This window comes from Pundamilia nyererei, unplaced genomic scaffold (genome assembly GCF_000239375.1).
Source record: "Pundamilia nyererei isolate P.nyererei 1_Seehausen unplaced genomic scaffold, PunNye1.0 scaffold00121, whole genome shotgun sequence".
Lineage (NCBI taxonomy): Eukaryota > Metazoa > Chordata > Actinopteri > Cichliformes > Cichlidae > Pundamilia > Pundamilia nyererei.
Window position 1 is genome coordinate 636,327 of NW_005187522.1, and position 15,995 is coordinate 652,321.

A 15,995-nucleotide genomic window follows, 5' to 3' on the forward strand; every position below is an offset into this window, starting at 1 on the left:
TCTAATAGTTTTAGTTGAATTACTTTGTTGCCTCACAAACGTGTCACTCAAAGACAAGATCCTCACATGGGGAAGTGCCTTGACATTCAGTTTTACGACATCTTTCTCATGGGCAGCGGTTACTTTCAAACGCTTGCCGTAAGCGTGGTTACTGGAGCGTGAAGTCAGTTTACTGGAAATTGTCCCTTTCATTGGCCAAAATATTAAGTGTTTTGTCTTGATTTCTTAGTCGTGACTACATCTGTTCACTTTGGTAGGGCAGAGGCTGACGACAGCACATGTCAAACAAAGATTGGCGGACAGGCCGGTTGATCTGAACTTCTTACCAACCTGCGTGCAATCTGAGTTGATGGGTTCACTGCGCGGATCAACCTCAAAACACAACCTAAGTCAGTGGTTTGGAGTGATGCCTATAAATGTTTCTTTCTTTTCTGTTTACTATATGAAATGTGTTATTTTGCGCTGAGTTTACTGAAGAATACATTTTTAAAAAAAATACAAATAATGTGAATGTTTACAGTAAATGGTTGATTTTATTTTATTTTTTCTGCTACTCTTCGAGAAAATAATGACTTGTGGGCATTTCGATTAAGATAAAATAAAGCACAATAATTTTACTGACTCTGGAATGATTTAATCAGCAAACTGCATGACACCAATATCAGTAAAATGTGTCAGGAAACGACTTTAATAATGTCCTAACAGCAAATTCAACCAACTCAGTTAGTTCACTGATAGGAATGGAAGAATTCTTTCAGTACATCTGCCCCTGTGTAAGTTTGAGCAGTTTAAATTCATGATTCTTATAAAAATAACGCAGATCAGGTGAAATCCTAATTAAGAACATTTAAAATCATAAGTAATGAATTCTGTGAACTCCTTGAAATACACGGTAACGTTCACATGAGCACAACATGTCAATTAGAATTAAACAAAAACAGTTTAACTTAAGTGCGCAGAGGATTGTAGCAATATGCAGTTACTTGTGTACCACACTATTTTGAAATGCTTTATAAACTTTGAAAAGTTCATACTCTTTCAAGCCACTTAACCCTGATCTGTGAAACATAAAAGCAAGAGATGAACCAGTGTTGTGTTGTTGTGTCTACACATAACAGACAACCTAGCATAGAACCAATTTTAAGTTCTATATTTAGGTACAAAGGTAACATAGTTTGACAGGTACAAACACTCTGTTAAACCCATTTAATTAAATAAATAAGATAAATTCTACTTAACTCACACATTGACAGTTTGATTTAAAATTCACTGTCTAAAATTTTATGGACCTAATTGTAACTATATAGGAATATTTTGCTGTGTCTGAATTTTATACAGGGAGCTTCTTTCATAAAAATGGTCATCGAATTCACAATAAAAAAAAAAAAGTTGTTTCGTCAAAGGTTCAATTAAAAAATAAATAAGAACGTGAGATAAAACATATAAAGAAGTGTAATGTCTACCACCAGGCCTTCCTCAGTTTTAGCCTTTTTCAATGAATAAAAAAAATCTTAATCTTGTATTACTGTTCACTTTATGTGGTGGTGAAGCAGCAGAACAGCCCATCAACATAAAGTGGTTACACCTGGCTATTTCAAAAAAAAAACAAAAAATCCTGGAGGAAGCCGAAAACAATTGGTGCATCTTCCCTTCTCCAGCCAACGATATTATCCTGTCCCTGGATGGATTAATATGCATACATCAGCATTCGCTTTGATGTGATGAATATTCCATCAATTACAAATGTATACTCTGTAACACACACACACACACACACACAGAAGATGTCTGTTCTCTCAGATCCGACCTGCTTAGTATAATTTTAAAGATTTAAATAACCAGAAGAGACTGAAAACCCATCATAAAAGACAGCTAATGAAAAGCAGCTCTTTTTAATCAAATGGATTACACTTTATTGGGAAATTAAATAAAACAATGCAATGTTGTGAGGGGGAAGCAAAACAACATTGTCCAAAGTGTTAAAACTACATATAAAAAATGCAGATAAAAGAGCATGATAAGATCCATCGCATATATCTGACGGTGAGAAACAACTAATAACGCTAGTAAAATAATTTTTAGGGGAAGGAGTTGAGGGAACCAACAATGAGCTCAATCTATTAACAAGATATTTACTTAAACAATAACCGCAGTGGCATCTTTGTATGGCATGTTGTGTACCATGTACCACAGAATAGAAAGCTCCAATCTGTTGCAGATAGACAGAATCTGGTCCAGGAATTTTGCTACTTGTAGGAGTGCCGTGGATGATGCCGCAGATTCAGCAGAACTAGAACAAAAAAAATTTATTATAATAAAAATGATCAAATAAAAAAAAAAAAAAAAAAAAATCATGGGATAGGATTTTTTGTTGTTGCAACACTGATCTTCAAGTTACAACCAAGCAGATAGAAGGCAGAGTCATGAGTCTTCTTCTTGGCCATGGCATTTGTTTATTTAAAAAATAAATTAAAAAATAAATAAATAAACAGAGCAGAGGGCACCATAAGCATACCTTTAGAGCAACAAATTGCAATAAAAGCAACAACAGCTTCACACACCAGATATGTGTGCACTGTGTATTTAGTCACTATCACACATTCAATTAACATACACGTCGAGCAAGTGCGGTCTTTGCAGACCCCGCAGTCATGGAAAATCTATTCCCATGGATGGTCGGCTGAGAGTCTGACCTCTACAAACAGGCCCTTTTAGATTTTAATCAACATGAGCCTGAATGTGGCATCAATTAGCCGTTTTTCTAAAGGTACCTGACAAACAGATAAATGCTTTCTTTAATCATTTCGAACTGGCTAACATAATAAAATATCTTTCATCTCCTTTCTTTTAAAGGAAAAATATCAATATAATTTGAGACCAAGAACTTGGGAAGACTTAATTACTAGTATACCCCAAACCTGTATTACATTAATAACATAAGCAGGACTGAGGCTTAAAAGTGTAAATTTGAAAATAAATGTTTTGCTAATTTAACACCAAAAGACAGCTACTCTGTTTCCGTGACCCAAAAGATGGAACAAAACAAACAAAATATTGACATCAGCATTACGCATCTGCCAAACTGTATCTTTAACCATTTGACTGGTTCCACAACTGGTACATCTCTGCTGTAAACGAGCTTAGTGCACTATCTAAACTTCTATCGCTGAAGTTTAAGTCTGATGGAAGTCTACAGGCTAATGCATTCCAAGACTGACTCAACAAAACCTGCATTAGGGCACATACCTTCCATCTATTTCCACATTCATTGCAGAAGACAAACGTGGTCATTGGCTCATCAGCACTGCGAGTTTGAACCTGGGAAAGAAAACGGAAAAAGAAAGTCACTTAAAATCATAGACTACTAAATCAGCGTATGCTCTATCAATACCAATATACATGGCTTTATCAGATTTCACATTGTCTGAACAAATTAAATAACTACAACCTCCACAAAGACCTCTATAGGCAGCCTGCATATCCATACCTGTGTGTAGGTGCAGCTCTTTCCCTTGCATTTGCCGCAGGTGAACAGATCAGTCTGAGTGCCCCCAGTGGTGGCCATCTGGTGGTCCCTGACAGCCTCTTTGGTCAAATTCTTCCTCATTTCCTTCAGCTCATCACTGGCCATTTCCTACAGCGGTGGAAAAAATAAGAAAGAAAGAAAGAAAGGAAGGAAGGAAGGAAGGAAGGAAGGAAGGAAGGAAGGAAGGAAGGAAGGAAGGAAGGAAGGAAGGAAGGAAGGAAGGAAGGAAGGAAGGAAAGAAAGAAAGAAAGAAAGAAAGAAGGAAAGAAAGAAGTGCCAATAAGTGTTTAAGTAAACTAAATCTGCTATCGTGAGAGAGCGAAATATATAATTAGTGACAATTACTAAGGGCACTGTTTGTCTCTTGAGATTGTGCCATCAACAGCTCACACACCTCTGCGGTCATCTTAGCCATCCGCTCAGGGGTTACGCTCCCGCACAGCACGGTCCTCCTTAAATTCGGGTTCTTCATATCCTTCAGATTTGAGATTCGGCTCCTCACGCGGTTCTTATATTTCATGTCTGTGTTCTTAAACTCTTGGAAGATGCGTAATTGCAGGTCAAAGAATTCAACTTCACCAATGAATTTATATAATAATAACAAAAAGAAATCCCCGGCCTTTCAGGTGGCTTAGTGCTGATGCTTCTAGTCGATTATTAGAGTGGTTAATGTAGTCATTTATCAAGCATGCCTACCGTTCTTTGTTTTAGGTTCTCCAGTGTCTCTTTATTTGTGTAACACGCTATAATTAAAGGGTGCTAGTGTTCAGACAAAACAAGTGATTCAAAAGATGAAAGGCACAATGTGCTCATTTATATCACCAGCACCAAAATACACAACAGACACTGAGAAGACAGTAGCTATATCCAGAACATTATGAAATAACAAAACTCTGCCTCTAAAGAGTTCAATCAGAGGGCAGAGATAGCTCAGTAGGTAGCGTGGTCACCCCATAATCGGAAGGTTGGGGGTTCAAATCCACCGAACAGCTACCCTGAGGTACCCCTGAGCAAGGTACTGTCCCTACACAGTGTTCCCCGGACACCTGATTAGTAATTTCCCCACGGGGATCAATAAAGTATACATTATTATAATGTAAAGGATATATTCTTCAATCTGTGCTCCAAGTTCGTCACAATCAGCACCAATAGCGATATAATCATCTGTAAAGGAAAAAGTATCAGGCAGTGGACAAAAACAAAGAGTAAGAAAACACAATTACAGATAAGTGCTTTGGAAAGTTTGTGATATTAACGTTTCAGATTACCTCCAGTCTGCAGAGCGCTTGCTAGCATCTCTCTACACTTAAGCCTGATGGAGTCAGAGGTACTCGGGGCACGAGGAAAGGTGTTGATTAATGTGTTGGGAGCAACTTCACTGGGTTCACTCTTGCTGCTGGAATTGCTGCTGGAGCTGCTATGGGAGCAATAAGAAGTGTCATAATCAGTTCTGAAGCAAAACACACTTAGAAGCAGAAGATATAGTAGGTGCTTTCAGCTGCTAACTTATTTCCCAAGGACTCATCACAGTGGATGGATCTAAATGTCTGATGTGATGCTGACTTTACACCAGATGCCCTTCCTGAGGCAACTCTCCCATTTATCCAGGCTCAAGGCTTGAACTATGAGTACACTAGCTTAGCTGAGGCTTGGTTTATATCTTCTCCAACTCCTAAGTATGAAAGATGTATTCCAGGTGTACACTAAAATGGAGAGCATTGCTAAAAGCGTGCATGAGGAAAAAAAAGTTTTCCTTATTACCTTTCTTCTTTTGCCTCTGGGCTTCCTTGTGAAGGAGAGACGACAGGCGTTGATTGTTCTTTCCTCTTCTCCTCTGAAGCTTTATCTCCAGCTCCTGGCTCATCTGGAGAATGAGTGAGAAGAATTAAGAAGGCATCAGAATCAAGGAAGTGAGAGGTGAAGGGAAGGCCATTCCAGAAGCTTAATGTTAGCCTGCTTTATCCATCCCAAAACCAGTTATGATGTGTTTTTGGGTTCACTGTCCTGATGGAACACCCAACTGTGTCCAAGTTTCAACCATAAAGTTGTTGATTTGGGGTAAAGTTGCAAATTTTGGAGGCAGCTCTGCTTCATAATTATGCCATCAACTTTGTGCAACGTACCAGTAGCACTGACAGCAACTGTAGCATTATGCCCCAGAGCATAATGCCACTCCCACAATGTTGCTTGACAGTGTTCTTAGGCTTAAAAGCCTCACCTTTACTCCTCCATTCATACCTCATCATTTTCGACAAGGTATTTGGTTTGTCAATGTGGGCAGCTGCAAATTTCAGTTGAGCTCGTGTTGTTTCAAGTTCGGAGCAGTTGCTTCTTTCTTTGTTCTCATCTTCTCAGAGGACTGAGAAGGTGAGAACTTCTCTAAAACTTGCTTCACTGTCGAGTGAACACAATGGTGTTTCCAGCAGTTTCCAAAGCAGGCTTGAGGCTTGGTGGTTCTTATTTGAACTGATAATTTTAGAACCTGTTGTTGTTTAGAGGAGACGTTCCCAGCTGAATAAATCTACAAATCTCCTTCTTAGATCTTCACTGAATTCCTTGGAGTTAGTTTTGAGTATTGCAGAGTCTGATGAGTCCTGTAAAACAAATCATTTTTATACTGGCAAAGACACACTACCAGTTGTAGTTATGAGCGTGCAATCAATCATGATCACTATAGGCCTTGTCAAATTAAAAAGACATTGCAGAAGCTTCAGCATGTTTTAAAAGATTTGAGTGTATGTATATATTTGAGGCTGTATTTGACCCGATGTGTTTTTACCCTATGTGGATGAAAGAAAATCCAAAATAAATTCAAACTTTTACACCCAATTTTTTTGTTTTTGATTTTTCTCATTAAAAAGAAATAAGAAAAAGAAAAGTTCAAAGAAATGACTAAAAGCCCAAAATTACCATCACATTCATGCCCTTGACCACAAATGCAGCCAGCCATAAAACATAAGGAGCCTTTCACATCGGACGCAGCATGGGCTGCAATTACCGCTAACTAGAGCAAAGAATCCAAAATTTGTGCGGTTGTGTCATGTGGTTGAACTGGCGCAGCAGTAGGCTTCGTTTCTACTGGTCGTTCGCACAACCAACAGAAACATCACAGTGCGCTGCAGATGAAGATGACCATGGCATGCGCAAGTACTGGCACGCCTTGATTTTCGCAGCCGGAAATGAATGGGTTTCAGAGCACAGCACTGTGCGTGCCGCATCCAATGGGAAAGAAGGTATGCAATAAGAATGGAGGAATCAAGCCAGATTAAACAAAATTAATATTACGTTGTAATTTCCCTTAAAGCGTAAACATAAGGCTGGGAAATGAGTGGCCTATGTATCAATAATCATTATGACATTCTAAACGGATAATAAACAAAAAACAGTGAAACTCAAAGAGAAATCCAGATTTAGGTATAGATCCAATTATAATAGAAAAGACACATTCAATCCCCTGCTGCGGTATTGATTTCACTTTACAAACCACAAACTCTTTAGGCATTTAGAAAAAGAATAAGTATTATGTCTATTTTACACCTCAATAAAAACATCTCTTCTCTCTAATCTTCTCTGGCTGATGCTTGTCTTTACTCAAATCTTCACTCAAACTGCTGGCTGCTGTTCATTTGTTTGTGCTGCTGAACAGCTCACTTACTCACAACTCCGTGGGTTGAGAATTGGTGTCAGCAATTTATAAAAAGAACAAGAGGACATTTTTGACAGCTGGTGTACCCGGCAGAGTGCAATGTGTTACAGTAAAAAAAAGGGGGGGGAATTCAAAATTGGCTCGATTTCATGAAGATCGATAGGCGTTGATACAAGCATGCCTAACAGCTTTAGACATGCAAAAGATATCTCCAAGTACATTATAGAAGACAAAAATAATAATTACCCAAAAGCTTCTTCCATGACTTGATCAAGGATTTTGCAAGAGATGTAACCTCCTCGTCTGTGCTTTGTTTACGGATGGCATTAACGGACATCCCGATTCTGGTAGACTGTGGAAAAGACATGGTGTCAGAGCATCTGGGTTTCGGCGCTGCCTGTGTCCAGGACAGAGCCAGAGAACATATGAGCAATGATACCTGCAGCAGCTCCAGCGTCATGGGGATACTACGCAGCTCCTTCAAGAGATCCAAAGCTCCAGCCTGCAGAATAAAGCGGAGGGATGATCATTTAGACCATAACACACTTTTTGTTTTCTCTAAACTGATTACTCAGCTCTATCATCAACATGAGTAAGACCAGAGCTGTGTTTAGCCACAAGAAAACATAGTAAAACAAAAAAGGAAAATGTGGTGCTTCGAACATCCTGCTATGTTATGGAAGCTTGTGCTAATGGCAGCTCATTCAACACTCTGCACTGTCTCAGTAATATGGCAGGATCTATACACATGTTACCGCTGATACATTTGCACATCTGGCACAAACACCAAGAGCAAAAATTTGTTAACACCTTTTGGCCACTTTTAAATAAAAGACTAGTTAAAAGACAAATGTTGTTCAAACTGGCAGCTTCTTTGGATTCAATCTACTCCAGATTATACGTAATTTAGGAATCCTTAGATATGGAAGCTGAGCAGCAACAGTCTGAACAACTGATACTGGCCTTTCAGCCTCGTCTGCCTTTAAAAAGTAAGATGACACATCCAGGTTATTGTGACCAGTGTTTATCTTTTGGGTCACATCATCGGAGGTCCAGGTCTGCCGAGTAAAGCCACTGTGCCCCATTGGCTAAATTATTCTGATACCATTTAAAATGTAAGTTACATTAATGAAAAACGTATCCACCTATATGACTAACTGCAGTGCAAAGTTAATTATTCAGTCAACATTATTTTGGTGCTTCTGCAGCAATTGTGGTAACTGGTTTGACTGAGGAAGACACTGAGCAGATTGGCCTGTGCAGGTCAGACTTTGGGCACTACCCCTCATGTCTCTTTGAAATTAAATGTGTTAAATGTGGTAGGCAAGAGACAGGGCAGGACATCTGCTAAACGAAGACTGTAGCTAGATCTCAGCTCTGCTAGAGTAATCTCATTGAAGCATGTGCAACAGATTGCCTTTATTATTATTACTAATAATAGTATTAATAATAGTAACACCAGAGGAACACTGTCCATTTACCATTTAAACAAACAAAAGCAAAGTGAAGGGGGGGGGGGGTCATATTTTGGATTTAAGCCTGAAGTACTTATATTAAGCAGATAGAAAAATGTACAATTGCTTTGTCAGTGAACTGGGAAAAAACAGAATAATAATAATAATAATAGTAATAATAATAATAATAATAATCTTAATGGAAATCTATTTTCTTTGCATAACAAATGAGATATGTTATTGTTAAATAGTGGAAAAAATAATTTTATGGTATTTTACTCAAACAGAAACCAAAAATATGTAGAACATGCGTGTATCCAGAAAACAGTAGGGTTATGAATGGGGTAAGCTTTTACAAAATTTTGGAGGTTTCACACTCTAAATTTTAGGAGTCATAATGACAAATTGCTTTTAACAAATTCATGTAATTGTGTTGGGTTATTTGTCAAAGACATTTTAATTTTATTTGATGTTATCCTACTTATTTTGAGAAATTACAGACTTTACAAAAGAAAGTTATACAAGCTACAAATTGGTCCAAGCTCAAAACCTTTTTTAGGGGTATAAACTTCTGAAGTTTACTGAATCTCACATTTTTTCAAATTCTCGTTTAACATAAAATGTAGTATTTAAACTCACTGACAGACTATATGAGCCTATCCCAATATACACTTCCTTTCGCACACACAACACACAAGAAAAACAGCTCTTGAGGAGAAACTCTGTATAGTAAGCATTTTTAATAATAGACCACCCCTCTAAATTTTAATTAAGCACAAGAGAAATCATACTATTTTCATGTGCCGTTGGATTAGTGTAATTATACTTCAGGATAGGGTCATTTTAAGATATTTTCAGTGATCATGTACGCTGGGCATCGTACACGTATTCTGTCTATATTATCTGACGTTTAGGCTCCTATTTATAAGCTCTGTGCGGAGTACCATTTCACAATTGACTTGAAACTATGAAGCTAACTCTTTCCTTACACTATGATGGTAATCTCTTCCAATCTCCCGACTTTCATTTTTTGGGGGATTCTAGATTGTATGTTGGACTGTTAAAGTCTTTTGATTACATTATCTTTTACACTTTAAGGTTCCGTTTATTAATCGAGGAAATAATCAGCAGATTAACGGATAATCATTAGCTGCAGCTTTGTTTATGTTTATGCAATGATGCTTGGACTACAGGAGCGGCAGCTTGGTAGCTAACAGTTAGCCAATTAGCTACTAAGAAACCTCCCCCAAACAAGCCCGAAAATGAAACCTAACCCGAAGGATAACAGAACAATATCACTCTATTTTGTTTAACGATTTGATATTCAGTCATTAAATTAGCTAAAAGTGACCAGATCTAGAATTGTATTATTACCTTGCGAGGCCATAAAGCTGACAGCGGTTAGTAGGATGCTACGTGGCTAAGTCCTAGCAACATAGAAACCTGCCATTCACATAAACAGACTCGCAAGGGAGCTAATTAGCGGCTAACCCATTAGTCATAACAACAGGTAGGTTAGCTTTGGAGCTAATTGCTGAGGGCAAGGACCGGAAAACCATCGTCAGCGGAACAACACAACAGTGCAGAATTTTTGTTGACAACTTTGGGGTTATTTAGCACACGTTGAGCCCGATCCTGACTGGATTTTCCAGTTAGCGCTCATGTTAGCTACACCATCAGTCAGATCGGCATTCATTCCCTCACACACATCTTACCCCGTTTTTCTTCTGCGCCATTTTATCGATCTTCTTCGCAATTCTGATGACCTCCTCTTCTTCCTTTTTGCCCATGGTGACCGAGCTGGTAAAGTCCAAATGAATTAGAACCAAGCCAGAAACTAAATTTGCCACAAAGACCACGCCACTGAACAGAAAGCAGCGGCAGTGACAGCTAGTCGGCGGACCGGGACCGCACACCGACCGCAGCAGACCTGACTAGTAGATGCACGATGAGCTCAAGGGAACTCAATCGACATGCAACCTTCTGGAAGTCTGATATCCCAGAACAGCTATCACCTAGACAATTTAATCAAAGAGGAGACTTTCCGAATACCGAGATAAAACTATATTTCATAACATCTGCCAATTTTATCTTCGTACAAAGCCTGGATTTTTTTTTAATCAGCATGGCGACCTGTCGTTAGATAGCGCCAAAGTGCCATCCGGATCTAGGTTCACAATCGGAGACAATCCAACTTGACCAACAGCCTAAACACTCCGGCTTTATGTTTTCACAAAAACAGTCACTCACACAACAGGTTACTGTCCAGAACTTACACAATTCATAAGTTGTAATCGCTTTGTATTTTCTAGTTAGTTCTAGTTTTGTTTTTTGTTTGTTTTCTGTTTGTTTCGATGTATTGTTTTTGAGGCAGTTCACTTCATTCAGTTTCCAGAGCAGGTTTGCTCGTTTCAGTTTAGTTTTTATTGTGTAAAAATGTTTATAGTTTTAGTTCAGTTTAAAATAGTTTCAGGGTTAGTTTTAGTCCATCAATACGTCACTAGGCAAGATCTGGTAACATTTTCTTTTTACCAAACTAACAAATACTAAAACCTCTTATATTTCTCTATATTATTATTATTGTTATTATTAATATTATTATTATTAGCTAGTTTTCCAAATTTACAAACTAATTTCAATTAGTCTTAAGTGTTTTCAATTTTCCATTCTTTTTTATTTTAGTTAGTTAAATAGTTTTTTTTTTTCAATAATAATAATAATAATAATAATAATAATAATAATAATAATAATAAGTAACTGACATATATATTACTGTATATTACTGGCATCAGAAACTCAGTTCAAGCTAAAAAACTAAAGTTACACAAGACAGCTGCCATTGTGCAGGAGGCAAGGTACACCCTGGACATGTTGCTAATCTATTGCAAAGCTATTGTGGAACCCGCCTAGGCTATATTTTTAACTAGACTTCATATTTTTGAGTTTCATTGCCCTGCTTTACCAGTGTGTAAGTTTACTGACTCATTGCATGTGTTCATATTTGGTCAACAAAGCTCATTCTAATAGATCAGAAAAGAAAGTTGGCATCTGACCTTTTGGATATAAAATGTAATGATGTTATCCTATTAGACATATGTGTGAAACCAGGTGAATTTGGCATAAAAAAAAAAAGCAGACAAAAAATCAGAAAGATCCAGCTTGTTCATCCTTAAGTGCAAGTATGTGTTTGTACAGATTCCTTCAAGGGATAGGATACAATATGAGGAATATTTTATTTAAAAGTTAGGAAAGGATTGAAATAAATAATTTACAGGAGAATGTGACAGATAGACAGGCATTATGAAGACCTTTGGCCACATCTGTCACCACTGCAGAGGGTTAAAACAATGTCACAGTTTGCTGGACTAAGTGGAATTGCAGAGTGGTGGTGTCATGGCTTCATTGTAAGCTGTGGTTTGGGAGCTTAAGTTCATGTGAAAACACAGATGCTGCCATCTTGTCAAGCGGTTAAAATATACAATATCTATTAGATTTGCCCCAAGCAGTGGTGAATAATGTATTACTGAGTGTAATTAAAAGCCCATGAAAGAGCCCCTGTTTTTCTGAAGGAATTATTAGATGGACTTGGGCTTTTGAAGAAGGCACGACTGTTGTGTAGTTCAAACTTGTAACCTTTGAGGACCACAATCCAGGCCACAGTGATGGCAGACTGTTGATCTTACACAGTGACACGACTGACTTGCTAATTTGGATCCTTGTAATCCAAAGAGACCAGCATGTGACATTACCACCTAATGACTGAAGGTTAGGCAAACACTGCAAGCACTCTGAATAATTTAACAGAGAATGTGCAATACACTGGTAGCTACAGTACATACAATGTAGAGTATATAGCAAAGAGAAGTTAAATGCTAAAATTAGTGCTAAAAGCCATGTAGTTTGCAAGAGAAATGAGGTAATGAAAAATAATTGTACTTATTTACATTTATTTACACAGAAAATGTAATGGATTAATCCTGACGACTTACACATGTCCTTTCTTCACCACCACTGTCTCCATCTTCTAGGATGGTACACGTTAGCAGGAGATATGAATGCCTTTTATTCAGTCGGGGCCAGTTAGGAATTGGCATACCGTATGGGAACTGTAGTACAGTGACACAGCTCTCGACTCCTGATGCATGTGCTCGAACATTAGCTTCTCTCCCAACGGCCAAAATTCAAAATCCACAACATGCATTTGGATGAATTGCCCCATCCAAGTGTAGATACAATGCTACAGATTTCCCCACTTTCTTGTTTATTTACTAAAGCCCCGCTGCACAAACTGCATGAACTCTAAATACTGATGCATCATGTGTCCTGATGGTGGATTTTCAATACCTGCTGTGAGGTAAAAGTGCTCTCTAAAGACTTTATTCTACCTCACGCTGTCAGCAGCGCGCAAAATCTTTAACCTAATCCCTATTAGGCGAAGACCTCTCAAATCTGATTAGACAGACTGCTTGCAAATTAGAAATAGTCCAAGCCACCTGTGGTATCTGTTGGAAGAGGCAAACACTCACTAATATCATTTAAACTGGAAAGCAGGAATACTTTCATTTCCCACCATCTTCTTCATTTATTTCTTATTCTGGTACTTACTAGACCCTTCTCTGAGTCACCCAATATTTATTACTTTGTCTTTAAGTGCAAATAAGGAAAAGGAGAGATGAGGTATTTATGGCCAATAAGGCTGAGAAAACCTTATCGCCGGTAAATATGGCCAATAAGATCATTTCTGTATTGTAAATGGAGATTTCCTACTGGAAATAATACAAAATAAGCTATTCGATAAATATATACATGTATATCCCACACTTTCTCTAATACAATAACATAATCATTTATTTACTTCCTTACAAATAAAAGCATTCTCTTCTAGTCCTCTGTGGTACACTCTCTACGTATTTTCGCGTTTTTGCTGCCTTATGTGCTGATTAAGTGTGAGCAAAGATTAGGCAAATTGGCCATGATGTTGCACGTCCTAAAATAGCCCTCGAACGCTGCTGAGAGGCTTTGACCAGCGCTCGGAGGAGCAACAGATACACGCTTTCTGTTGTTTTAGCTGTTATTATTAGGATAAAATGGGAACTATCCGGTAAGATTTTGTTTGTTTCATCTATCGGCATGTTTGCTAATCCAGTCAGTCATTTTAATGTGTTTCAAGTGGGTTGTCTGATCTAGTGTATGGGTGGGGTGTGAAGGGCCTGTGTTTACGTTCACTTTGACTTGCTGATCACAATGTTGTTTGTTTACTGTTTATAAGTTATAAGTTACAACACATTATTCATCATCATTTCCATGCGATCTTTACTGTACACTAATATATGTATCTTCTATTGATGAGAGCAACAAAGGCTCTGAAGTACAAATGGTGCTCTTTCAATGTGTCTTTTTTTAAATTTTAGATAGTGTTTATATTGACTTATAATATACAAATGTTTATATTGTATTATCATATTAATATAATCTAAATAAAGTTGCCAGTTTATTGGGTACACTTAGCTAAATGTAATTCAGTCTAACTGTCCTGTATTAAATCCTGTATTTGTGGAGTTTTAGCATGTAGTTTATGACACTGAACTCTGTTGCAGTATAACCAGAGGTGTTTCTATTACTTTGTTCGCCTTACATTAAAGTTGAAAGGTTTTCTCTGTAATGGATTACAGAATTTGCTCAGGAAAAATGATTATATTCTGCAGCCCTCTTTATGTACATTTGCAGTCAGTTTAGTTTCACTCACGACAACTTAAATGCATCCTAAAACCTACACACTGAAAAAATTCTAAAGAAAATGGTTTGTGGTAGTTTGATATTCATTTATTTCATTTTTTCATTATATTTCACATAAACAGCTAATCTCCTTTGCACTAAGCCAAAAGTGCAGTTTCCCTTTTACTATTGTATTATTTCTCTTATTGTCTATATTATAAGCAACTTTTATATATCTTGGTTTCATCAAATTAGAGAAAAAAAAGAATAAAAGCGACTTTGACTACACTGAAATGGCCTCTCTGTTCTCTTTTCAGTTCCCTCCAGACAGTATGAGCACTACACCTATCCAGGAACCCCCTACCCAGGGACTGTCCTCTGGGAGTGGGCAGACCTTACCCTCCCGACCCCTGCAGCTCTCGTCTGACCCTTCAGCTTCTAAAAGAGTATGTTTCTACAAAAGCGGTGACTATCAGTTTGGAGGGCATCGAATGGTCATCAATACCCGCACCTTTAAGACCTTTGATGCTCTACTGGATGTTCTTTCCAAGAAAGTGCCTCTGGCATTTGGAGTGAGGACTATCACCACACCCCGGGGGACTCACCTTGTTAAGGCATTAGATGACTTACATGATGGAGGTGCTTATGTGTGCTCTGACCAGAAACGTGTGAAGCCAATAAATCTGGATGAAGTGAACCGGCGGCAGGTACCTTGGAATACTACCAGACCACTCAGTGCAGGGCGACGGCGGCGGCGTCAAGGACTCAGATTTGGTCAGTTTGGCAGCAAGAATGAAACCATCAGGCCAGCAAAGGTCACTGAAAGGGTGGCAGTACGGACACCAAAGAGGCTTATGGTCATCAAGAACAGGGATCCAAGTGTTAAACGCACAATTGTTTTGCAGAGAAGAACAGCTCCAACATTTGATGCGTTGCTGGATTACCTATCGCAGATCCTGCAGTTCCCAGTGCTGAAACTCTACTCTACAGATGGCAGAAGAGTAAGTTCTCGATAAACTGAAAATAGGAATCATCACTAGTCCTGTGAAATGGGTAAAATTTCCAAAATAAATCTTTATGTCATCAGTGTTACATGTTACATGTTGCTATTTGTCCACGTTTTCAGTCTTTATCCTTTACAAACCAGATGTTTTTGCTAGTTTCTGAACAAAAGGGATGGAGGGATTTAAATCTCTGAAATACTGGATCACTCATGAGTTTTACAGAGCACAGTTCATTCTACTGGAGCCACAGAGGTGTCTCCCTCCACCCACACCTTCCTCACCCACATTGTTAGATCAGGAGCTCAGCGAGGAAAAAATCTGTCTAAAGGTGTGTGTTTGGATAGAAACAGATCGAGCTATGCACCTACTAGTATTGTTTTTAACTGCTATCTCTGTTTTATTATTGGAAAGCACTTTGGTCAACTTGTTGTTTTTAAAAGTGCTATATAAATAAAGTTGGATTGGATTGGATAGCATTGTTCTCAGATAGATACCGACAAATGTAGGGTGTTTTTCTTTTAAGTAAATGTAGCGCAGTTACATTTCATTTTAATCTCACTCTGCAATCAGTGAAAATAAATTTGTGCAATTGCCTCAGGATTGTAGGTGATTTCTAAAAGAAAGTTTTACGAGAAGAGAAAGGAGATAGA

At 38.1% G+C, this 15,995-nt stretch overlaps 1 protein-coding gene across 2 annotated transcripts; it reads right to left on the reverse strand.

Annotated features, from left to right (window-relative positions):
• Positions 1-1,876: 1,876 nt before the first annotated feature.
• tcea1 (transcription elongation factor A (SII), 1) lies at positions 1,877-10,805 on the reverse strand. 2 transcript variants are annotated; one of them, XM_005742510.1, is made up of 10 exons: positions 10,342-10,805; positions 7,612-7,674; positions 7,419-7,524; positions 5,288-5,390; positions 4,795-4,940; positions 4,634-4,690; positions 3,921-4,075; positions 3,488-3,634; positions 3,247-3,318; positions 1,877-2,290 (listed from the first exon to the last, which is right to left on the reverse strand). In XM_005742510.1, the coding sequence occupies exons 1-10, from the start codon at positions 10,414-10,416 to the stop codon at positions 2,282-2,284; spliced, it is 933 nt and encodes a 310-aa protein (XP_005742567.1). In that variant the 5' UTR covers positions 10,417-10,805; the 3' UTR covers positions 1,877-2,281. The 2 variants fall into 2 exon arrangements, with proteins under 2 accessions (XP_005742567.1, XP_005742566.1); XM_005742509.1 differs by having other exon boundaries at positions 4,795-4,943.
• Positions 10,806-15,995: the final 5,190 nt, after the last annotated feature.